The 22917-nt window shown below is 44.6% G+C and overlaps 1 protein-coding gene across 1 annotated transcript in view; it reads right to left on the reverse strand.

The window, feature by feature from the left end:
• Positions 1–22917, reverse strand: part of LOC131185825 (transmembrane protein 132D-like) — a 318182-nt gene that overhangs the window by 237418 nt on the left and 57847 nt on the right. The window contains exon 2 of the mRNA XM_058158722.1: positions 20332–21220. Coding sequence (XP_058014705.1) covers positions 20332–21220 — 889 coding nt within the window. The remainder of the gene's footprint in view (positions 1–20331; positions 21221–22917) is intronic.

Raw genomic sequence — 22917 nt, forward strand, 5'->3', positions numbered from 1 at the left:
ATGACTCAGCATTTATCCAGGCCTGCCCCTCCCTTCCTTCTGCTGGCGTCACCTTTCAGATCTCCGGAAGTGAGGATCCTCCCACTGTGAATTCTCTTCAGGTGGATCTGCTGTCGGTAATTCCAGCACGTGGCTGGTCCCTGCTCACACGCTGTAGGAGTGAGGTTTGTTTGTTCATTCCTGACATCCTGTCCAGGCATAGGGCCAGGGCCAGGGGCCGGAGGCATGACAATCCGTTCATCTTCATTATCAGACTCTGAGTCTGATGGCAGGCCCAGGAGGAGACGGGAGGGGCCCAGCTGAGGAGAGGAAGGAGGACGAGGCACAACAGTTTCAGAGTCTTTTCTGCAGGAGGGGTTTTCTGGAACGCTGACACCTAAGACTTATATGCCACTTCACAGTCCTTTACAGCCCTCTCTAAGTGGTTTACAGAGTCAGCCTATTGCTCCCAACAATCTGGGTATTCATTTTACTGGCCTCGGAAGGAGGGAAGGCTGAGTCAACCTTGAGCCAGTCAAGATCGAACTGCCTAACTGCTGGCAGCTAGCAGTCAGCAGAAGTAGCCTACAGTACTGCATTCTAACCACTGCATCACCACAGCTCTCTGCAATCCTAGCAGAGATGTCTTGAATGTTCTCCTGAGTTTTGTAAGGTTGTAGATCATCTTCCAAACCATTCTATCAATCCTCGTCTGTTGAGGATACTTCTACTTAAAATAACAGAGTTGGAAGGGACCCTGGAGGTCTTCTACTCCAACCTCCTACTCAAGCAGGAGACTCTACACCATTTCAGACAAATGGCTATCCAGTCTCTTTGTAAAAGTCTCCAGTGATGGAGCACCCATAACTTCTGAAGGCAAGCTGTTCCACTGGTTTATTGTTCTCATTGACAACTCTAACTTTTATTAACTGGTGAATTTCTCAGCAAGTCAGGAAAGACCAAGTGTTACTCATCGCTTGTTCTGGCCCAGCTCCCCAAACATGACAAACCCTCTGTAGTTGAAGCAATGATTCATTTTAGCAGCCCCAGCAAAAAGTTTCTCTTTCACCACAGGCTAACAAGTCCAGCCAGCAGGGAGATGAATAGTTGTCTGCCACATCTATTCATCTCCCCACTCCTGTCTTTTATCCAAAGAGCTAGGGTACAGCTTCACTAGCAGGATTGGCTCTTCCATCCCAAGGATCAGACCATGGATTTCCACTGCTCTCCTCTCGTGCATTCATGCGTCAGGCACTGGACCCAGCTATTCCTCTTCTTCCTCATCAGCCACCTCCATACCTGGGGGCTGTTGACTCTCCATCTGAGGGCTGATGGATGGCCCAGGCTCTGCCTCTGTCTCTCTCTCTCTATACCAGCTCCATTCCCTCTTCCCCCTCCGAGCTCTTAGGTTGCCTTGATGCTGGCCCCACCGCCTCCTCCTCCTCTGATTTGGCTGCTGGAGGGGCTGGCGGCTGACAGGCCACAACATCCCTTCTGTAACCTCTAGGCGTATAGAGGTGAGCAAACTGACTTTAAGGAAACACTGATGGATTTAGATACTGGCAAAAATCTGCTACACATAGGTGCTTCTCAACCTTGAGCAGCTTGAAGACGTGTGGACTTCAACATGCAGAATTCTGGGAGTTGCTCCACACATCTTCAAGTTCAGAGAAGAATTGGACCTCTGGCTGGTCTACAAGGGAAGGAGCAAATAATAGAGAAGGCATCCATTAGAACTGTCGCAGGAACTAATTGGGGCTTTGATATATATTTACTAATAGGCTGCATCAAAGAAAGAGTGATGGATGAGGGTCAGTCATAAATAAGAGAGTCGTGATGGAAAATTGAACTGGTTATTGATCGCCTCCTCTCACAAGGGTTTAGGAAAAGCTAATTGGTGATACCTGTCTTACACCAAATATACAGCTCTTGGGTGTGTGGGTGTGGGTGTTTGTCTCTCTGTGTGTATTTATAACCACTTCTAAGAGGAAATTTCATTTCGTGAACTGCTCGGTTACAAGAACAGCTCTGGAAGATACTTAATGCCACTTTGGGAGATTTCAGTTTGAACAATAAGGCAGATAAAGGATGATCTTTTACGGCTGCTGTTTCTGTAAAGCTTAACCTTTAGGAGGAAGTCCAGTGTGCTTGAAGCATCGTTTGCAGCAGGAGGGAATGTGCCAAGCCAAGCAAAGCCAAACGCGTGAACCAAGCCCTACGAGACTAACACTGTCTGCTAATGTCAGAATGCAGGGGATGATGGGCTTCTGCCTAGAAGAGGCAGTACAGATAATCCTTGAATTAGGACCACCGTTGGGGCTGTTGCTAAGCAGGGCAGTTGTGAAGTGAGTTGTATCTGATTTCACAACCTTTCTCTGTTTAATGAAAAGAAGGACTAGGGGTGTCATGATAGCAGTCTTCCAATATTTGAAGAGCTGTCACAGAGAAGAGGGAGTCAAGTTACTCTCCAAAGCACCTGAAGGCAGGACAATTAGCAATGGATGGAAACTCATAAAGGACAGAAGCAACCTACAACTAAGGAAAAGTTTCCTGACAAGAAGAACAATTAACCAATGGAATGAAGTTGTGGGTGCACCATTACTGGAGATTTTAAGAAGAGACTGGACAGCTCTTTGTGTGGAATGATTTAGGATCTCCTGCTTGGGTTGGACTAGAAGATCTCCAAAGGTACCTACCAACTCTGTTATTCGGTTATTCTCTCCATGCACCAAGCTACGTTGTCACATGTGATAAGTTGGCTTGCTTTCAGCTAAGAGTAATGCGTACCTCCAGCCACTGCAATTGGCAATCATGGTTTACAGCTTGGGTGAATGAGCAAGCAAATATATATATATATTTGTGCCCCGTGTTGCTATCTAACCAGCATCTTTAAAGCTGTAATTACATGGATCAAAGCATGTGTGTTTAATGCAGCTCTTAGATGATGGAAGTTATATCCTTTCACTCAGCTCTCCCTGCAGAGAATTCCCTTCTACTAATGGTGCTACAAACAGCTTTGTTGTGAATGCCTAAAAAAACCTCTTATTGATCTTTGTAGAACAACACCTCCCAAGTTATGATCTCTAGTTCTTGCTTTCAAGCATCTTAAATTGTAGAAAGAGGAGCTTTGAGGAAAGCATCTAATCACCTCCATAATTTTCTCCCCCAATCAGAAGTAAAAGGCTTATTTACCCAGATAGGCCTACTCCCCATTGAGCAGTCAAGATGAAAACCAGGATCTGGTGCCAAATGTTAATGAATCCAGCTTATCTTGCCTTCTCCTGAAAGCTGGTATTTAGCTGAGCCAAGCCTGTGATTGCAGGAGGTTCATTTAGAACCACCTGGATTTATAGCCCAAAGCATAAACTGTGATTGTGTGTTGTCTTCATCTTCACACACACACACAAACCATGGAGAGCACTCAAGGAGCAATTTGATCCATCATTTCAAAGACCAAAGTGGAGCCAACTCTCCTTCCTTAGTTCCACCGCTTCTTTGATGGAACTCAAGGTCCTCAAAGAATTGAGTTCTAGCCTGTAGTCTAGCATTTCTGACAACACATCTTGTCAAGCCCTGGAAATCAGGTTTCAAGGCGCATCAAAGGAACACAGGTTTATTGCATACTAACACACCTATACCAGAATCTGAAGTACCAACTGTCAAAGCAAATTGGTGGTACATAATAAACTAATTTGTTAGTGCTATTCAAGGTCTTGAAAATAGAATTTTGGTCTACTGGTTTACCTGAGTCCTTCTCTAGCAGAGATGGGATGTCCTTCTAGATGTCTAATTTCCATCATTCTACCTTCATGTGCTCCATTGTGAAGCACTAAGTGCTACTGCCATTGCTATGTGTGGGAAAGACTTTGGAAGATAGGGCAGAGAGATGCTGCCTAGAGAACAGTCAGATAAGAGACAGACATAGCCCATAGTTGGATAAATCAGGGCAAGAAGCTCAAGAGGGATTCTGCCTAGTTTCTTGGGTTGTAAAGGAGATGGCTGTAATCATATGTGAGAAAGACCTTGGAAGATGGACAGAAGAGACAATGCCTAGGGAATGGACAAATAAGAGATAGCATGGCCCATTGCATAATGGGTGGAGAAAGAGGCTCAGAAGGACCCTCTCTAGTTTCTCATCCTGTATAGGAAAAGACTGTAGTGGTGAGTGGGAAAGACCTTGGGAGACAGTGATCCTATTTAGGAAATGGTCAGATAAGAGACAGCTTAGCTCACAGTTGCATAATGGGTGGAGAAAGACACACAGAAAGGGACCCTCCCTAGATTCTCAGGCTGTAAAAGAGACAGTGGGAGAATTGTACTTTCAGACTTGCATGTTTCTGTTCATTCAGCCTTACAATGAAGTTAAGTAGCTTGTCTGGTTGCGTTTCCTTTCTGGTCTACCTGGTAAGGCTGACATTGGGTCTTTGAATCGTATTTCTTACAGCCTTCCAGGGTAACAATGAGAAGGCTATGTTTCCCCCCCCCCCCTGTCTAATGGTGAGGAGCAGTGGTGGGATTCAGCTGGTTCAGGCAGGTTCAGACGAACCGGTTGTTAAATTGCTGGCTGGCCCTGCTCCTCCCTGCCCTGCTCCTTTCAGGAGTCCCCCTGTGCCCCATTTTAGCTCCCAGGTAAGTGCAGGGAAGCCTTCTAGGCCCAAAACAGGGCACGGGCAGGGGGTGGCATACCCTTCCATGGCTCGTTTTTGCTCCCAGGTGGGTGCAGGAGGCTGAGTACTGCCTGTTACACCCCCTTGCCACACCCACCATGGTCATGCCCACCCAGCCGTTATTAGGGCTGTTGTTAAATTATTTGAATTCCATGACTGGTGAGGCGTCTAGAGTTTGGGGGGTGATTTTTACACAAGTTTTGTGTACCTTACACTCACTTGAATCCTTATGTAGGCTGAGAACCAAAATTTGCACCCTATGCTACAGTGACATTTTTAGGGTCGCTTCTACACTCTCTGCAGGCTATTGCACGGTGACACGGCACACACAAGCGCTCTTCTGTAACAATGAAGCTGAGAAAACAAAATTCTTATAATGAATGGTTCCTGCCTTGCAGTTAACGTAATTGCTGATTACAGAGAAGGCCACCATCAGACTGAGAAATTCGAGGCAGAGCCTGCTAGGAACATCTGGCAGGCGACGATGCTGATGAGAACCCCTATTATAATTAGATCTAAATATTACGAGGGGCTCCCTTGGTCTGGGAAAAAATTACGTGTTCAAGAAAATCCCATTGGCAAGGAACAAGGCCCGCCCAGTGTTTGGGGCAGAGAGACAGGAAAGCTACAAAGAATGGAAGGACTGCACTCTTTTGATAAAAGCTTCCTCTCAAAACAAAACATCAAAATCATGGCATGAAAACCCCACAGATTTATATTGCTTTGGCTAAAAACATGGCTCAGACTGCTAAGACAGTCTGTTATTAACACAGCTGCTTGCAATTACTGCAGGTTCAAGTCCCACCAGGCCCAAGGTTGACTCAGCCTTCCATCCTTTATAAGGTAGGTAAAATGAGGACCCAGATTGTTGGGGGCAATAAGTTGACTTTGTATATAATATACAAATGGATGAAGACTATTGCTTGACATAGTGTAAGCCGCCCTGAGTCTTCGGAGAAGGGCGGGATATAAATGCAAATAAAAAAAAATCACATTCTTTATTTTCTGCTTTTGGGGGGAGGGGAAAAAAACCCATCACATTCACGTAAAGTGTTATTACCACTTTATAACGCCTTGGTTAAGACCACACTTGGAGTATTGCATCCAGTTTTGGTCACCATGATGAAAAAAAGATGTAGAGACTCTAGAATGGGGGTGTCAAACTCAAGGCCCAGAGGGCCGGAATCAGCTTGCGGGGTGCTTAGATCTGGCCCCGCGGGGCTGCCCTGGAAATAGCGAAGGACTGGCCCGTGGTGCCTCTGCCAGCAAAAACGGAGCCTGGGAGGGCGGTGAGTGCTCAGGCCACCACAAGCATCCCTGACATGAGTGATGTTGAGCTGGCCATGCCCACCTGACCCCCGGGGTCAAACACAATCCTGATGCGTCCCTCAATGAAATTGAGTTTGACACCCCAGCTCTAGAAAGAGTGAAGAGAAGAGTAACCAAGATGATGAGGGGACTGGAGGCTAAAACATATGAAGAATGGTTGCAGGAACTGGGCCTGGCTAGTCTAGTGAAGAGAAGGATCAGTGGAGACAGGGTAGCAGTCTTCCAATACTTGAGGGGCTGCCACAGAGAGGAGGGGGTCAAGCTGTTTTCCAAAGCACCTGAAGGCCAGACAAGGAATAATGGATGGAAACTGAGCAAGGAGAGATTCAATCTGGAAATAAGGAGGAATTTTCTGACAGTGAGACCAATCAACCAATGGAACAGAAATTGCCTTTGGAAGTTGTAGGAGCTTCATCACTGGAAGCTTTGAAGAAGAAACTGGATTGCCACCTGTCAGAAATGGTGTAGGGTATTCTGCTCAAGCAAAGAGTTGGACTAGAAAACCTATGAGGTCCCTTCCAATTTTACTATTCTATGTTCTATGGATTTTCTCATTTGATATTCACTGTTCATAAATCATCTTTTAACATCTGTCACAAAGTTTTATGTGATCTACCCCCTCCCCCCTTTTCCTTGGGTGGCTCCTATCATATAGCGCTTTTAGGGTATCAGTATTCTGGCAAGCAAAGAATATGACCAGGTAGGCATATTTGACATTCCATCATAATGACCTGCAGATTTCCTAGATCCAGTCACTGAAAAACTTCCTCACTGCAAACACAGTGGCACCAAATGAAATGCCTAACCTAGCAGATTCAAGGCCACCAAATTGGAGGCATCCACCTCTAATTGTGCTTGGTGGGGAGGAGGAGGAGAAGGAGAAGGGGGAGAGCAATGGGGATGGGAATGGGGATGGGGGAGGAGGAGGAGGAGAAGGAGAAGAAGAAGGAGGAGGGGAAGGGGAAGGGGAAGAGGAGGAGGCGAAGAGGAAGGGGAAGGGGAAGGGAAGGAGAAGGAAGAGGAAGAAGAGGCAGAGGAAGAAGAGGAGGAGGAGGAGGAGGAGGAGGAGGAGGAGGAGGAGACTACTGAATTTTCTCTGTGTGGGACTACCCTTGAAGAGGGCGTTGAAAATTCAGTGAGTTTTGGCCATCATCCTTTCCCAAGCACAAATCCAAGGATTGGTTTTAAGCTTGAAAGCTTTAACCAACTTTGGTCCTGAATCTCAGATTTCAAAAGTGGCTTTTTAAAAGATATTTTTTTCTTCCAGAGAACTATCTGTGGGGCAGCAGTTAAATGACTTCTGCAGACCTCCAGAATTATACAATACTCTCCTTAGGTATCTCCATCATGACCCCTTTTTTAATCACTTTTAGGAAAATGGTTCAGATCTTATCAGCCAGAACTTTTGCATTAAACTAATAAGAATTGGTTCCTTTCCCACCATAATAATTTCTCTTGTTTTTAATCATCAGTTTGAAAAGTGGTTAACTCTGTAGGTAAATAGGCAGGTAAAGATGAGAATAACAAATTAAAAACATACAAAGAAAACCCATCAAGCCAAAAAAAACTCCAACCTTGCTGACTTCAAAAATATAAAGAAGTTAGAGACCAAATGAACTGAATGATGGTGTGTATTTTTTTTCCAGATGGGCTTCCAGCAAAGTTAAGCCAGGCAATGCAGCTGGAACCATCTAATTCAGAAATGTGTGTGTGGGGGGGAGTACTGCCTAAAAGCCAAAAGTGGATGAATAATAAATCCAATCGAACCATGTCCAAGTCTCTGGCCAAACTCAAACCATACTTCACTGACTTCAGAGCTGCCGATTGCACAACCACAGCTGCAATTCAGAAATCTTGGATTAATGGCTCACTTTATGCGTTGTAATGGAACTTTCATAATTAGAGAACTTTGCCTAAAACTAAATCACAGATATGAACCTTTCCTTGGTCTTGTCAAACACTGGAGATGCGGGTTGAAGAATAAGATACTTGAAGACACACACACAGAGAGAGAGAGAGAGAGAGAGACAGACAGACAGACAGACAAAGAGAGAGAGAAAGAGGGAAAGAGAGAGAGACAAATAGAAAGAGGGAAAGAAAGAGAAAGAAAGAGAGAGAGAGATGGATGGAGATGAGGGATAGAGAGAGATTGAGATTGAAGGATGAATAAAGAGAGAGAAAGCTAATGGATAGATAAAGAGAGGTGGATGGAGATGATGGATAAATAAATAGAAACAAACAGATAGAAGGATGGAGAGAGATGATGGAGAGAGATGATGGATAGATAAATAGAGAGATAGATGGACAGCGAGCGGGGTGGATGGATGGATGGATGGTGAAATAGTAAGTAGATAAGTAAGAAGGGACGTGGTGGCTCAGTGGCTAAGTTGCTGAGCTTGTTGATTGAAAGGTTGGCGCAGTTCAGCGGTTCGAATCCCTAGCACAGCGTAATGGGGTGAGCTCCCATTACTTGTCCCAGCTTCTGCCAATCTAGCCATTCGAAAGCACGTAAAAAATGCAAGGAGAAAAATAGGGACCACCTTTGGTGGGAAGGAACAGTGTTCTGTGCGCCTTTGGCATTTAGTCATGCCAGCCACATGACCATGGAGATGACTTTGGACAGCGCTGGCTCTTCGGCTTTGAAACAGAGATGAGCACCGCCCCCTAGAACGACTAGCAAATATGTGCGAGGGGAACCTTTACCTTTAGATAGGGATAAACAGACAGGTAGATGAATGGATGGATGGAAGGATGGATAGATAGATGATTTTGAAAATTTGCCCCCACCCCCCAAATTTAATCCAAAACTAAGCAGTTTGGAACCATTCCTTGCAGGATATCTTCTTCTACACTATATGGAGCTGGCCATCCTAAGTGCTCCATTGCATGAGTAAGGAACTCGTTAGCATGCAAGGAAGAGATCTTTAATTCAGGGCCCTGGATTTATGGTGGGGAAAATTTCTTTCCCACCCACCCCTCTCTTCACTTCCCACTTAATTCCATTCCAGCAGCCAAATTGCTCTCGTTTAACTGCGATTACAAAGGCGGGGGCTGATGGGAGAGGTTAATCAAAGATTGTGGGGGTGGTGGTGGTAACCATTTGTAAATATTAAGCCACTCTTTCCGGGCCTCTCCTTAAAACAAGCTTAATAAACTCCCCAGCATTTACAAGAGGAGGAAAACGAGTCTCGCTTAGAAACTGAGCTGGCGAGAGAGAGAAAAGCCACCAAATTTATTCATTCAAAGGATCGGAATCAGGGGTGGGCTGCTGGGGGTTTGCATGGGCTTGGGAGAACCTCTAGCTAAGATTCTGTGCAGTTAGGAGAACCCCCAAATCTAGTGGTGGGATTCAGCCGGTTCGCACCACTCCGTGAGAACCGGTTGTTAACTTTCTGAGCAGTTTTGCAAACTGGTTGTTGGAAGAAATCATTAGGGCATAGAACCGATTGTTAAATTACTTGAATCCTACCACTGCCCAAATCCCATTCCTGGCTGGCCCCACCCACCCCATCCCACCCCTCCCAGAAGTCCCCACGCAGCCCATTGTGGATGCAGGTAAGTGCAGGGCGCGCATGGAGGCTCGGGGAGGGTGAAAAATGGGCCTACCGAAAGTTCGGGAATGGGCCTCCAGAGGACCTCTGGAGCCTGGAGAGGCCATTTTTGCTCTCCCAGAGTCTCTAGGAAAGCCTCCGGAGCCTGGGGAAGGCAAACCCCCCCCCACACCATGGTGCAGGAGGCCAACTAGGCCACGGCCATCATGGCCACACCCACCCAGCAACCAGGCAGAGAACCCCTTGCTAAAATTCTTGAAGCCCACCCCTGATCGAAATGATTATTTTTAAACCCTGATGAACGTGTCTCCCCATTTGCTTTGCTGCATTCGTCGCCCCGTTTCAAGACAGTTCAGATTCTGTGGGACAGGCAATCTACCATTTGCAACTATTTAACAATGGTTCAAAGTTTTAGCAGCCTTGGAAAAATGGACTTACAACTTATGCTCACGCTTACAATTGTCGCCACCACCTGGGTGTCACGTGGTCGCAATTCAGGGGCTTGGCAACCAGTTGGCATTTACGATTGAAGGCCCCTGCAATGGTATGATCATGATTTGCTACCGTTTTTATTAATTTCTGGCAAAAAAAAAAAACCAAACACCCAGTGGATTCACTTAACAATGTGTGGTTTGCTCAATAGATACAGATATGGATTAACAGAGTTGTAGGTCACCTAGTCCAACCCCCCACCCAAGCGGAGACCCTACACCATTTCTGACAGATGGCAGTCCAGTCTCTTCTTGAAAGCCTCCACTGATGAAGCTCCCACAACTTCCGAAGGCAACTTCTGTTCCATGGGTTAATTGTTCTCACTGTCAGAAAATGTCTCCTTATTTCCAGGTTGAATCTCTCCTTGACCAGTTTCCATCCATTATTCCTTGTCCGGCCTTTGGCTGCTTTGGGAAATAGCTTGAGCCCCTTCTCTCTGTGGCAGCCCCTCAAGTATTGGAAGACTGCTACCCTGTCTCCACTGATCCTTCTCTTCACTAGACTAGCCAGGCCCAGTTCCTGCAACCGTTCTTCATATGCTTTAGCCTCCAGTCCCTTAATCATCTTGGTTGCTCTTCTCTGCGCTCTTTCTAGAGTATCAATGTCATTTTTATAGTGTAGTGATCAAAACTGGATGCAGTATTCTAGGTGTGGTCAATGACCATGTGATTCAGTTAAAGGCCGCTGTATAAATTGTCGTAAAATCAAATATGACAAAACATCTTTGGGATAGACCATCGATTATTTCTATCCCTTCTCAGTCAATTCCTTATTCCTTTAGGTCAGGGGTCTCCAACCTTGGTCCCTTTAAGGCTTGTGGACTTCAACTCCCAGAGTCCCTCAGCCAGCAAAGCTGAGGAACTCTGGGAGTTGAAGTCCACAAGTCTTAAAGGGACCAAGGTTGGAGACCCCTGCTTTAGGTGGAAACTGGGGAGAGAAACCCAGTTCTCCAGTTTTTCAGCAGGGTCTTGCTCAACTCCATCCTGGCTTGCTTAGTTCGTGGCTTGCCAACTCAACGTTTTTTTTCCTCTCTGTTGTATATCCCAGATGTTGCTTTTCTTTTTTTTTAAAAAAAAAGCAGTCAGTGAGGGATTTAAGTACATCAGAATGACATCTCCCTCTATTAGGTGAAAGTGTGATGGATGACTGAAGCAGCACCTGCAAAGTAGGTTCCTTGCAACTTGTCACTAGCAATCACATTTGCCATCTGTCTTCTATTTATCCCACCACAGGCCTGACAGCCTTCTCTCATATTGTTTCATTTTCTTATCATTGCAACCCTCTCAATGTTTTCTCTACGGAGGGCCAGAAAAGTATTGGAATGCCAGAGTGGAAGAGATTGGGGGAGAAAGAGAAGTAATACACACACAAAATCCCATCCCACACATACACACACTAATATCAAAATTGCTTTTAAAAAGATAAGTTCCCCTGGGTCACAAGTGCGCCAAGACCTCTCAAAAACCAGCCTTTTAAAACCTGATTTTTTTCCCCCCTCTCTTCTACTTTAATGGAAGCTTTATTGGAAAAAGTTCCGCTCTTCTTCTTTTCTAAATTCTTGAAGGTTTTTTGTTTTAAAAAAAGGAATAATCTTGCCACGGGGAAAGGAAAACTCATCTGGACCATGGGATGGTGGTTAAAAATGGGCCTCTGTGGCTCAGACTGCTAAGACAATCTGTTATTAACACAGCTGCTTGCAATTACTGCAGGTTCTAGTCCCACCAGGCCCAAGGTTGACTCAGCCTTCCATCCTTTATAAGGTAGGTAAAATGAGGACCCAGATTGTTGGGGGCAATAAGTTGATTTGGTATATAAATATACAAATAGGATGAAGACTATTGCTTAACATAGTGCAAGCCGCCCTGAGTCTTTGGAGAAGGGCGGGATATAAATGCAAATTTAAAAAAAACTCTTAAGAATTCCTCGGTTATGCAGGTAATCCTCTGCTTAGGATCACAATGGACCCCAAAATTTATGTTGCTCAGTGAGATGCTCATTAAGCAAGTTTTGACCCATTTTACGATCTTTCTTGCCACTGTTGTTAAGCAAGTCACTACAGTTGTTAAGTTAGTAACACAGTTTTTAAGCGAAGCTGGCTTCCCTACTGACTTTGTTTGTCAGAAGGTCACAAAAGAGGGATCACATGACCCCAAGACCAGGGGTGAACTGCTGGGGGTTTGTAGTGGTTCGGGAGAACCTCTAGCTAAGATTCTGTGCAGTTTGGAGAACCCCCCAAATCCCACTCCTGGCTGGCCCCTCCCACTCTGCCCCGCCCCTCCCAGAGTCCCCAGATGGCCCATTTTGGATGCAGGTAAGTGCAGGATACGTGCAGAGGCTCGGGGAGGGCGAAAAACGGGCCTACCGGAAGTTTGGGAAGGCTGGAAATGAGCCTGTTTCTGACCTCCATAGGGCTTCCAGAGCCTGGGGAGGCCTTTTTCGTCCTCCCGGAGGCTCGAGGAAAGACTCCAGAGGCCAAGGAGGGCAAAAACGCCTCCCCCACCCCCTGCTGTGGTGCAAAATTCCGACTAGGCCACGTCCACCATGGTCACGTCCACCCAGCAACAAGGCAGAGATCCCCTTGCTAAAATTTTTGAAGCCCTCCCCTGCCCGGGATGCTGCAACCATCATAAAAATGAACCAGTTGCCGAGCATCTCTGAATTTTGATCATGTGACCATGGGGAGGCTGCAACGGTTGTCAGTGTGAAAAATTGGCCAAAGTCACTTTTCTCAGTGCTGTTTTAAGTTTGAATGCTCACTAAATGAACTGTTGCAAGTTGAGGACTCTCTGTATTGTGGTTTACCGATAAGGCAAACAAACAAACAAATAAAAATAACACAAGGGCATTCGGATCATCTGAATTGATCATCATTTTCTGACAGTGAGAACAATCCACCGGTGGAACAAGAGTTGCCTTCAAAAGTTGTGGGAGCTTCATCCCTGGAGGCTTTCAAGAAGAGATCGGACTGCCATCTGTCAGAAATGGTGTAGGATTTCCTGCTTGGGCGGGGGGTTTGGACTAGATGACCTACAAGGTCTCTTCCAACTCTGGTAATCTGTTAATCTCTTGTACATAGTTTTTGCTTGACCAAAGAGTTGGACAAGCAGAGAAATAATACATTGGCTTTTGATGCCGATGTATTATTTCTCTGCTTGTCCAACTCTTTCGTTCCTGGGAGGGAGGGAGGAGGGCACAAGACCCTGGAGAAATGTCCATCCTTGATGAATGGATGCATCAAAACACAAGTGAAGTTCCAGATTTGATGTACAGTTCTGGGATAGATGGAGTCGTCTAACTTTGGAAAGTTATGGTGAGTCAACAAGACTTAACTGGGGAAGATCCCCTTAAAATGCAAGAGTAACTAATCTGGGAATTGAACTAGCAAGACAAGGATGGGAACGATCCTCTTAAAATCTAGATGGTTCAACTCATCTGGGCCTGAACCATCAAGAAAAGGATGGGGAGGATCTCCATAAAGTCCAGATGTTCTACTGATCTGGGCTGAAGTACCAAGACAGGTACGAGAAGGCTCGCCTTAAAATCCAGGTGTTCTGCTCATCTGGGCCTGAACTATCAAGAAAAGGATGGGTGTGGCTCTCCTTAAAATCCAGATGTTCTACTCATCTGGGCTGAACTATCAAGAAAATGAGGATCTCCTTAAATCCAGATGTTCTACTCATCTGGGCTAAAGTACCAAGACAAGGATGAGGAGGATTGCCTTAAAATCCAGATGTTCTACTCATCTGGCCCTGAACTATCAAGAAAAGGATGAGAAGGATCTCTTTAAAATCCAAATGTTCTACTCATCTAGGCCCGAACCACCTTCCATTTTGTTCAAGTACCTTCTTCTCCAACCCACATCTCCAACACACGGCAGGGCCAGGAAAAAGTTCGGGTTTTTTTTCAACCCTTCTCATTATCTCAAAAAGCAAGGCAGCCTTCTTACTTTTATTAAGTTAAACGGGGATAGCAATTAAATACCAGGTGAAAGAGCGATCTGTCAAAAACGCCTTGGCATTTTGCCCAACCCTTTCCAGATTCTCCTCTAATGTCTCTACTGATCCCCTGCCAAGTTCTCAGGCTTGGCAATTATTTCATTGTATGACACAGTTTGATAGGACTTGTGGGAACGTGGGACTTGGAAGAAGAGTGATTGGAAGTAAACAACAGCAGGAAGGTATGACTGAGACACGAATTGAAGGGTTACGGATCTCAGGGTGACTTTTGCAGAGGCCAGATGAGCTAGACACTTGAAAACCTGGAAGGTTTGGGAGAAGCGGCAAGACTTCACCCCTTTCCAAAGTTTCATGAAAACAGCCTTCAAGCAACTCCTTTTGCCATAGCTTGGGGCAAGAGTCTGATAAATTGTGTATAAAACCTAGGATGACCTATAGTAGTGCTTTTCCCAAACTTTGGATTAAAATAAATTATTTGCACTAATGATGTTACCTAGTTGGGTAACGAAACATCCGCAAGAAAACAACCAAGTTCAGAGAATGCCAAGGACCCCTGAAAATGAAATGTTGATCCCTTCCTCCTCCTCCTTTTTAACACTGATGATGTTATCTAGTTTGTTAATGAAATATCTTCAAGAAAGCCACCAAGCTCAGAGAGATCAAGTACCCATCCTTCTCCCTCTCCTTCTCCTTCTCCTTCTCCTTCTCCTTCTCCCAAATCCCCTCCTTTTTAACATTGATGATGTTATCTAGTTTGGTAATGACACATCTGCAAGAAAGCCACCAAGCTCAGAGAGCATCAAGTACCCATCCTTCTCCTTCTCCCTCTCCCTCTCCTTCTCCTTCTCCTTCTCCTTCTCCTCCTCCCAAATCCCCTCCTTTTTAACATTGATGATGTTATCTAGTTTGGTAATGACACATCTGCAAGAAAGCCACCAAGCTCAGAGAGCATCAAGTACCCATCCTTCTCCCTCTCCTTCTCCTTCTCCTTCTCCTTCTCCTTCTCCTCCTCCCAAATCCCCTCCTTTTTAACATTGATGATGTTATCTAGTTTGGTAATGACACATCTGCAAGAAAGCCACCAAGCTCAGAGAGCATCAAATACCCATCCTTCTCCTCCTACTCCTCACAAATCCCCTCCTTTCTAACACGGATGACGTTACCTAGTTCGGTAATGAAATTCTGCAACAAAATAACCAAGCTCAGAGAGCACCAAGAGAAATATTTATAATAATTGGTACTGATTCATTAAATTGCTAAGCTGCCTGACTCCTAAGGCCTCTGGGTGGTTTTATTGATAAAATAAAGGAGTTCCAAAGACAAGACTTCCCCACCATTGGAGATTTGAGACTGTTCAATAAATACCCATCACCAAGCAAGGCTTAGAATATGATGCAGCTTTTAATTTTGCTGCTTTGGATATTGAGGTGTTTTTTTTCATTGTTCTTTCTGTTGTTTTACACCAAATACATACACTACCAAGAGATGAGACATAACTAACGTTTTCATATTCTTGTCACACTTAATTCGTTTATTTTTGGGTTTTGGCGTTTGTTGATGCTTTTTTTTTCAAATGCTGTTTTCTGATCTCATTCAGAGTGATTTTCATTGTTTATTGTTAATAAATCAGAGGGAAAAGAGGCTGTTTGTTTGGATATTGTTGAATTTGGTTGTCTAACAGCCTTTTCTTTTTCACGAGTGTGATTGGTTCCATGCCCAGCTTTGTGTTTTGGTATTATTCAATTACGTGTTTTGAAACATGTACGTCCTGTCTTTCTGTACTGAAAGAGTCGGATGGCTTCTGCTGCTGAAAATATAAAGAGGGTGGGATATTTAGAAAGTCATTCCAAAGTTTTTGTCAAGCCTGATGTTGTGACTCCGGCCCTCGAGCCTGTTCTCATGGAGGAGAGTGACTCGGCAAGTGAGGGAGAGGAGCCAGCAAGGCCTCTCTCGCCAGGACCCTCCTCGCTGGCACCGCCCCAAGTTCCAGCTGCAGGCCAGGAGGAGGAGCTGACAAGGCCTCCCTCTCCTGCACCCTCCTCCTCCCTGGCAACGCCTCCAGTCCCAGCTGCTGACGATCAATCCTGGATTGATCCGAGGCAGCGACGAAGAGATAAGCGTGCACAGCAGAGGAGAAGGTGTGGCAGACTCAGAGAGTGCTGAGTCACTGAGCCACACCCCACAGGGTATAAAAGTGGGTGGAGCTGCCATGTGGCCCTTGTGATGGACAATAAAGCTGCCAAGGGTGCACTGCAGCTCGGTTGTTGGAGGGTTAAAGGACTTTGTTAATGAGTTTTTTGCAATGGATCTTGGACACGAGATAATGGACTCAGAACTTGGCAGGCCTCTGCACGGTCACTGCCAAGTATTTCCTCAACTGAAGAAAATCAGGTGTGTAGCAAATAAAAAGACTGGGAGACACACATCTTTGCGTTTGCTCTGTGAAGTGGAGACGGGGACAGAACACCTGAAGCTGACCTGAGCAAAGCCATTTTGGAGCGTCAGTGTTGCCACACTGGAGCTGAGGGATAGGGAGGGGGGAATAGTTGGGTTTTTGTAGCTGAAACAAAATACTTTCTCCTGGGAACAAGGACATTCCCATGGGTGGCTGGAGAGAGGAGTGACGTTACCAAGCAACTGGACAGCACCTTGATTGGACCATGTGACTGATTGTTTGGGGAAAGGGAACAGCATTTACTTTTAATTAGGGGAAAACCGCAGGAACCTTCAGAGTCAGTTTTCACCAGAACCATGCCAATATGATATCTCCAAATAAAACTATTATTATTTGAGGAATCTACATCCCTTGGAATTTTGTTTGCTATGGGTGTATTACTTGGAACCCTGACAGTTTCTGGGTCAATAATGGAGCTCTTAGGCTTTTCTTCTCCGAGGTCAGACAAGATAGCAACTTTGGAGAGAGAGGGGGAAAAAAGTGGGATCTCCATTTGTCTTTCCTATTTATAACCTCTGGATACTGAATAACAGAGTTGGAAGGGACCTTGGAGGTCTTCTAGTCCAACCCTCCACTCAAGCAGGAGACCCTATACCAGAGGTCAGCAACCCGTGGCTCTGGAGCCACATGTGGCTCTTTTATCCCTCTGCTGCGGCTCCCTCAAAATATGTGTCACAACCACCAATGTGTGACACCCGCCGGCATGCAATTTATTAAGTTTTTCGACCCCCAGAAGGCCAACCATGAAAAGAAAAGTCTCAGAAGAAAATAGAACATTTAATTCAACAACATATGCTAGTTTTGTGGTCGCTCAGGAAATAGTCAGCACAGGAAGGGTTTTGTGGCTCCTGGTGTTTTCTTTTCTGTGGGAAACTAGCCCAAATGACTCTAAGAGTTTACGGTTGCTGACCCCTTCCCTATACCATTTCAGACAAAGGGTTGTCCAATCTCTTTATAAGTATGGGCTTTCTAAGAACAACAACAAAAGACATGAATAGAAAAATATTCCCTTCCATCACCATGGAACCATTACCACCAATTGGGGGACAACAGCATGAGAGTTCAACCATAATGTTCACCTGTAATTACAAGCCTTTGTGGACTGTTTGCAGGAGGTGGAGTGGGGGGAAATCAAATGTTGAGTTACGGATTTTACAATGGTTAAAATGTATGTATGTGTGCCACCATTGTTAAGTTAGCAACGTGGCTGTTGAATTAATCTGGCTTCCCCATTGACTTTACTTGTCAGAAGGTCACAAAAGGGGATCACGTGACCCCTGCAACTGTCATAAATTTGAATCCGCTGCCAAGCGTCTGAACTTTGATCACATGACTGTGGGGATGCTGTAACTGTTATAAGTGTGAAAAATAGTCATAACTCATATTTTTCAGTGCCGTTGGAATTGTGAACGATCACTAAATGAACTGTCGCAAGTCGAGGACTACATGAAGTCTTAAACTAAAAATCAAAAGTAAGCATTCTTTATGTTCTTCAAAGAAGAAGTCGGGATTTCTTTTTGTACATATTTGTGTTTTCCTCTCTTTTTCTTTATATTTTTTCACATTCCCGTGCAAATTCTCTTTTTACTCTTTATCATTTCTGATGATTGTTAGTTTATGTAGTTTTTTTATATGTATGTTTTGTAAAATGCAATAAAGTTATTTGGAAAAAAAAAAACGTTCACCCATTCAATTCTTTTGAAAAGCTGAAATTGCATTTACTTGTCCTAAGGCAACAACTACTATCTTTTGTGGAACTGTCCAGGGTCCTGAAACCTTAGTGCTTGCCAGCCAAACCCAAACGTTTTATCTTTCATGTCTTTCCTTTAATTAGCTGTGCTCGTAGAACCAGAATAAACGATAAAAAGTCCAACATTTGGCATCTACTCATCCTAGCCAAATGACATTAAGTCAGTTTTATCTCACTTCCTTCTCATTTCTCAAAAAGCGATTCCTCACTCTGACTAGATCCCAAGGGGCCAAGTGCAACGTGCTTTCCAAAGGTGGCTCTAACACTACACCATCTGCACCCGGCAGTAAAAATTAACCACTATTGTGGCGATATAAAGAGGACTGCCTGAGTATGTGCTTTGAATGAAAGAAGGCTATCCCTTGTTCTGCACTTAAACGCAGAGATTGAGGAAGGAAAATTGGACACCTGTGGTACTTTGTAAGAATTAGAGGCATGGAAATTATAGATGGGCCAGCTCACTGAGAAATGTCACCCCGTAGAGATCCTTGTTCCACACAGACATAGCAAAGCACAGAGCTGAGATGCCCTATAGCCAGTCCAGTTTAATATGTCACTCCCTTTGCTAATGGTAGCAAAGCTGGGCCCCTTAAAGTTCTGCAACCCCTGTAACACCATCACCTGGCATGACAAATATAATGGAATATAATAGTCTGGATTCCCAGGAAAGATGGGAAATATAATATAAAAGGGATGCGGTGGCTCTGTGACTAAGACAATGAGATTGTTGATTGAAAGGTCGGCAGTTCAGTGGTTCGAATCCCTAGTGCCGCATAACGGGGTGAGCTCCCGTTACTTGTCCCAGCTTCTGCCAACCTAGAAGTTTGAAAGAACATAAAAAATGCAAGTAGAAAAATAGGGACCACCTTTGGTGGGAAGGGAACAGCATTCCGTGTGCCTTTGGCATTGAGTCATGCCAGCCACATGACCACAGAGACGTTTTTGGACAGCGCTGGCTCTTCAGCTTTGAAACAGACATGAGCACCCCCTAGAGTCGGGAATGACTAGCACATATGTGTGAGAGGAACCTTTACCTTTAAAATATAATATAATAATATGATATGATATGATAATATAATACAAGAGTAGAGTAGTGTAGAGTAGAGTAGACTAGAATAAAAGTAGACTAGACTAGACTAGACTAGACTAGACTAGACTAACTAGGAATACTTTATTTGGCCAAGTGTGATTAGATACACAAGGAATTTGTCTCCAGTGCAATAATGATACCTATAAGAAGGGGTAGTAGAGAAGATGAGAAGGATAATAATAATACTACAGTCATACAACATGGATGAACATGTTGTTTCATAGGTGAACCTGTATAGGAGCAAGAGACAATTCCATTTAGAGAGTTTGTGTGAGAGGAAGAGGGTGAAGACAGTTTAATAGTTCCCAGAATACAGACTTCAATTTGGCAAGATTCTGTCTAGAGGTGTAGAACAATTCTTCAGCTCAGAAGAATCACCTGGTATCATTCTTGGTTTTGGGGGCTGACAACAGGAACTTAAATTAGTTCCTTGAAACCAAATTTGAAATCACCTGTCTAAAAAACACAGATCCTAACACCAAGTTATGGACTTCATCCTAAATATATTCTAACTCAAATAAAAGAGATCGGAATGCTCATCTCATGCCAATATCTAAATATTGCAAATTGACAATCCTATCCAATCCAAATCTAGACCCAATGGCATGGTGGTAATTATGTCCGATATTGTGGTGACACACCAAAGAGATGCCACCATACTACCCGCTTGGCCAAATAGACATTTTGCAAAATATATCGAGCCAAAACCTGAAACACGAAGTATTTTTAATATTTGCAGAGGAGATCTGGGGGGCAAAATGTGGAGGAATATGAAATAATTATCATAGCATAAATTGTAGAATCATAGAATCACAGGGCTGGAAGGGACCTTCAAGGTCTTCTAGTCTAACCCCCAGCTCAAGGTAGGAGACTGTATACCATCCTGGAGAATGATCATGGAATCAACCATGCAATCATAGAATCACAGACTAAATCACAGAATCGTAAAATCACAGGGCAGGTAGGGAGTCTAATCCCCAGCTCAAGGCAAGAGACTTTACAACATCCTGGACAAATGGTTCTCCAGTCTACCCTATTATCTGAAAGATGATGTTTCTTTACCTCAATGTGAATTGGTCCTGGGTTGAGTTTTTAGCCACGGACACCACAAAAGTCAACAATTCTCCTTGCTTCAGGGTCTTTGGTAGATACTGAAGGATGACGTTACTATCCAGCCACAGTTCACTTAAGGGGGGGCTATCTTGTGCCTGGTAAAGAAAAACACTTCCGATCCTTTCCAGGGGTGGCCCTGATTCATCAATGTCATTGCGTGCAGGTCTGATTCCGTTGTTCCTTCTTGAATCCTCCTTGGCACAATCCCCATTCTCATCTTGAAGGGTGTAGTATAATTCCACTTGACTCCCTTCCGACTGATTCAGAAACCTCTTCCGGCCAGAAACCACGGTGGGAGGGCTGAACCAGCTGGGCAGTAGGTCCAACTCAGCCATGCAAAATCCCAGGCTTTCTGCCAGCCTGCAGGTGGCCCGGACTTCTCTTGTCTCACGAAAAGCAAAGACCCTCAAGCAAGGTAGCTGTTCAGTGATGCTGTAGTCATCCCAATCTCTCCCAATGATGTAGAAGAGAACCTGGACTTTGGGCCTGTTTGGATAAACCTTGCGGTTCAAGATGTAGGCCTTCAACTTCCAGTTGAATGATATCCGTGGGACGGAGGAGGATCTGAAGAGGTTGGAAGAAGACAGCAGGTCCTGAGGTACCGCTTGCTCAATGGAAAAAGGTCCATAGGTTGCATTTAAGGTGGGCGGCCTCTTGGCTTTGTAGATGAGGAAGGACTCCACCCGGGATTGAAGGCTAGAGTTCCTCATGATATCTTGGTTGGCTTCTTTGAGGAAAAAGGAGATGTCAGCGTTGTGGATGTGATAACTCACTGGCAGGTATGTTGGCAGCAAGGAGAATTTTTGGACACTTTCCAGAACCCCTCGGCTTTCGGACACTGCAAAAAAGGAAAGGAGAGATTAGATTTTAAGTCTCAGATAGCTCAAAAAGCCAAGAGAAGCCAACTGGCACCATCTAGAGAAGTGATGGTGCCAGTTGAAGGATGGTGCTCCTTCAACACACACCTTCTTTTTGTTGGGTTCACAAAGCAGGATTAGCCAAGGTAGGGAAAGAAGTTGCAGTGTTGCAACACACTAAGCTAGATCTGTTTATGGCTTAACCTCTTGGAATAACTCAGCATGTTTGGTTTATTCATGGCTCAGTGGATTCTGAAACCCAGAAAATGAGCTAATTCCATAACACAGTTGAGCCCAGCCAACGTGTAACAGACTCAACTCCCTACCTCATTAGACAAGCAAAAGATCTATGCCTGAAATCATTTCCAATCACTGCACAGCTAATTAGATTAATTCCCAGACTCGATGTCTGGGAGATGCTTATGCTTGGAATGCCAATTCCCCTAAGCCTCAGCCAACAAGGGTAGAGGACGATGGGAATCAGAGTCCAAGCTATCTGATCTAAACATCCTCCTGTCATTCCCACTTACTGGTATAGGTAGCCCTCGACTTACAACCACCAATGGAGCCCAAAATCTATGTTGCCGGGTGGGACATTTGTGCAGCGAGTTTTCAGCCCCATTTTACAACCTCTCTCGCCACAGTTGTTAAGTTTTATTTATTTTATTTATTTTATTTTATTTAATTAGATTTTTATACCGCCCTTCTCCCGAAGGACTCAGGGCGGTGTACAGCCAAATAATAAAAACCCCACAATATACACATTAAAACAAAAACTTAAAACCAAGCATATTACATAAATGGCCGAAATTTAAAACAATTTAAAACCCTAAAATTCATAAATAACCCCAATTAAAATTTAATAAAACTTTTAAGCCAGTCCCGCTTGAATAAATAAGTGCGTTTTCAGCTCACGGCGAAAGGTCCGAAGATCAGGCAATTGGCGTAAACCAGGGGGAAGTTCGTTCCAAAGAGTAGGAGCTCCAACAGAGAAGGCCCTACCCCTGGGGGCCGCCAGCCGACATTGTTTGGTGGATGGCACCCTGAGAAGACTCTCTCTGTGTGAGCGTACGGGTCGGTGGGAGGTATAAGGTAGCAGCAGGCGGTCCCGTAAGTATCCGGGTCCTAAGCCATGGAGCGCTTTAAAGGTGTTAACCAAAATCTTAAAGCGCACCCGAAAGACCACAGGAAGCCAGTTAAAGCGAATCATTGCAGTTGTTAACTTAGTAGCACGGTTGTTAAGGTAGGGAATCTGGCTTCCCCATTGATTTTGCTCACCAGAAGGTTACAAAAGGGGATCCCATGACTCCAGGACACAGCAACGGTCCTAAATGTCTGAATTTTGATCACGTGACAATGGGGATGCTACAATGGTCATCAGTAAAATGGTTGTAAGTCACTTTTTGCAGTGCTATTGCCACTTGGAACAAATGAACCTAAATGAACCATCGGTAAGTCGAGGGCTACCTGTACATTAAAAGCTCGATTTGTTCAAAAGTCTTTAGGTTGTTTCCTACAGGATGCATATTAAACATCAATGACAAGTTGGCGCATGTGGAGGTGTTAGTTGGGTAGACGGTAAATTGGGAGCTCAAGAATTCTGATTATTATACTGTAGGCCATTCTGTGGGGTCTCTTTCTTTGAAGAGGGCATCCAGTGAACACCACCAAGCGCTGG

This window comes from Ahaetulla prasina, chromosome 15 (genome assembly GCF_028640845.1).
Source record: "Ahaetulla prasina isolate Xishuangbanna chromosome 15, ASM2864084v1, whole genome shotgun sequence".
Lineage (NCBI taxonomy): Eukaryota > Metazoa > Chordata > Lepidosauria > Squamata > Colubridae > Ahaetulla > Ahaetulla prasina.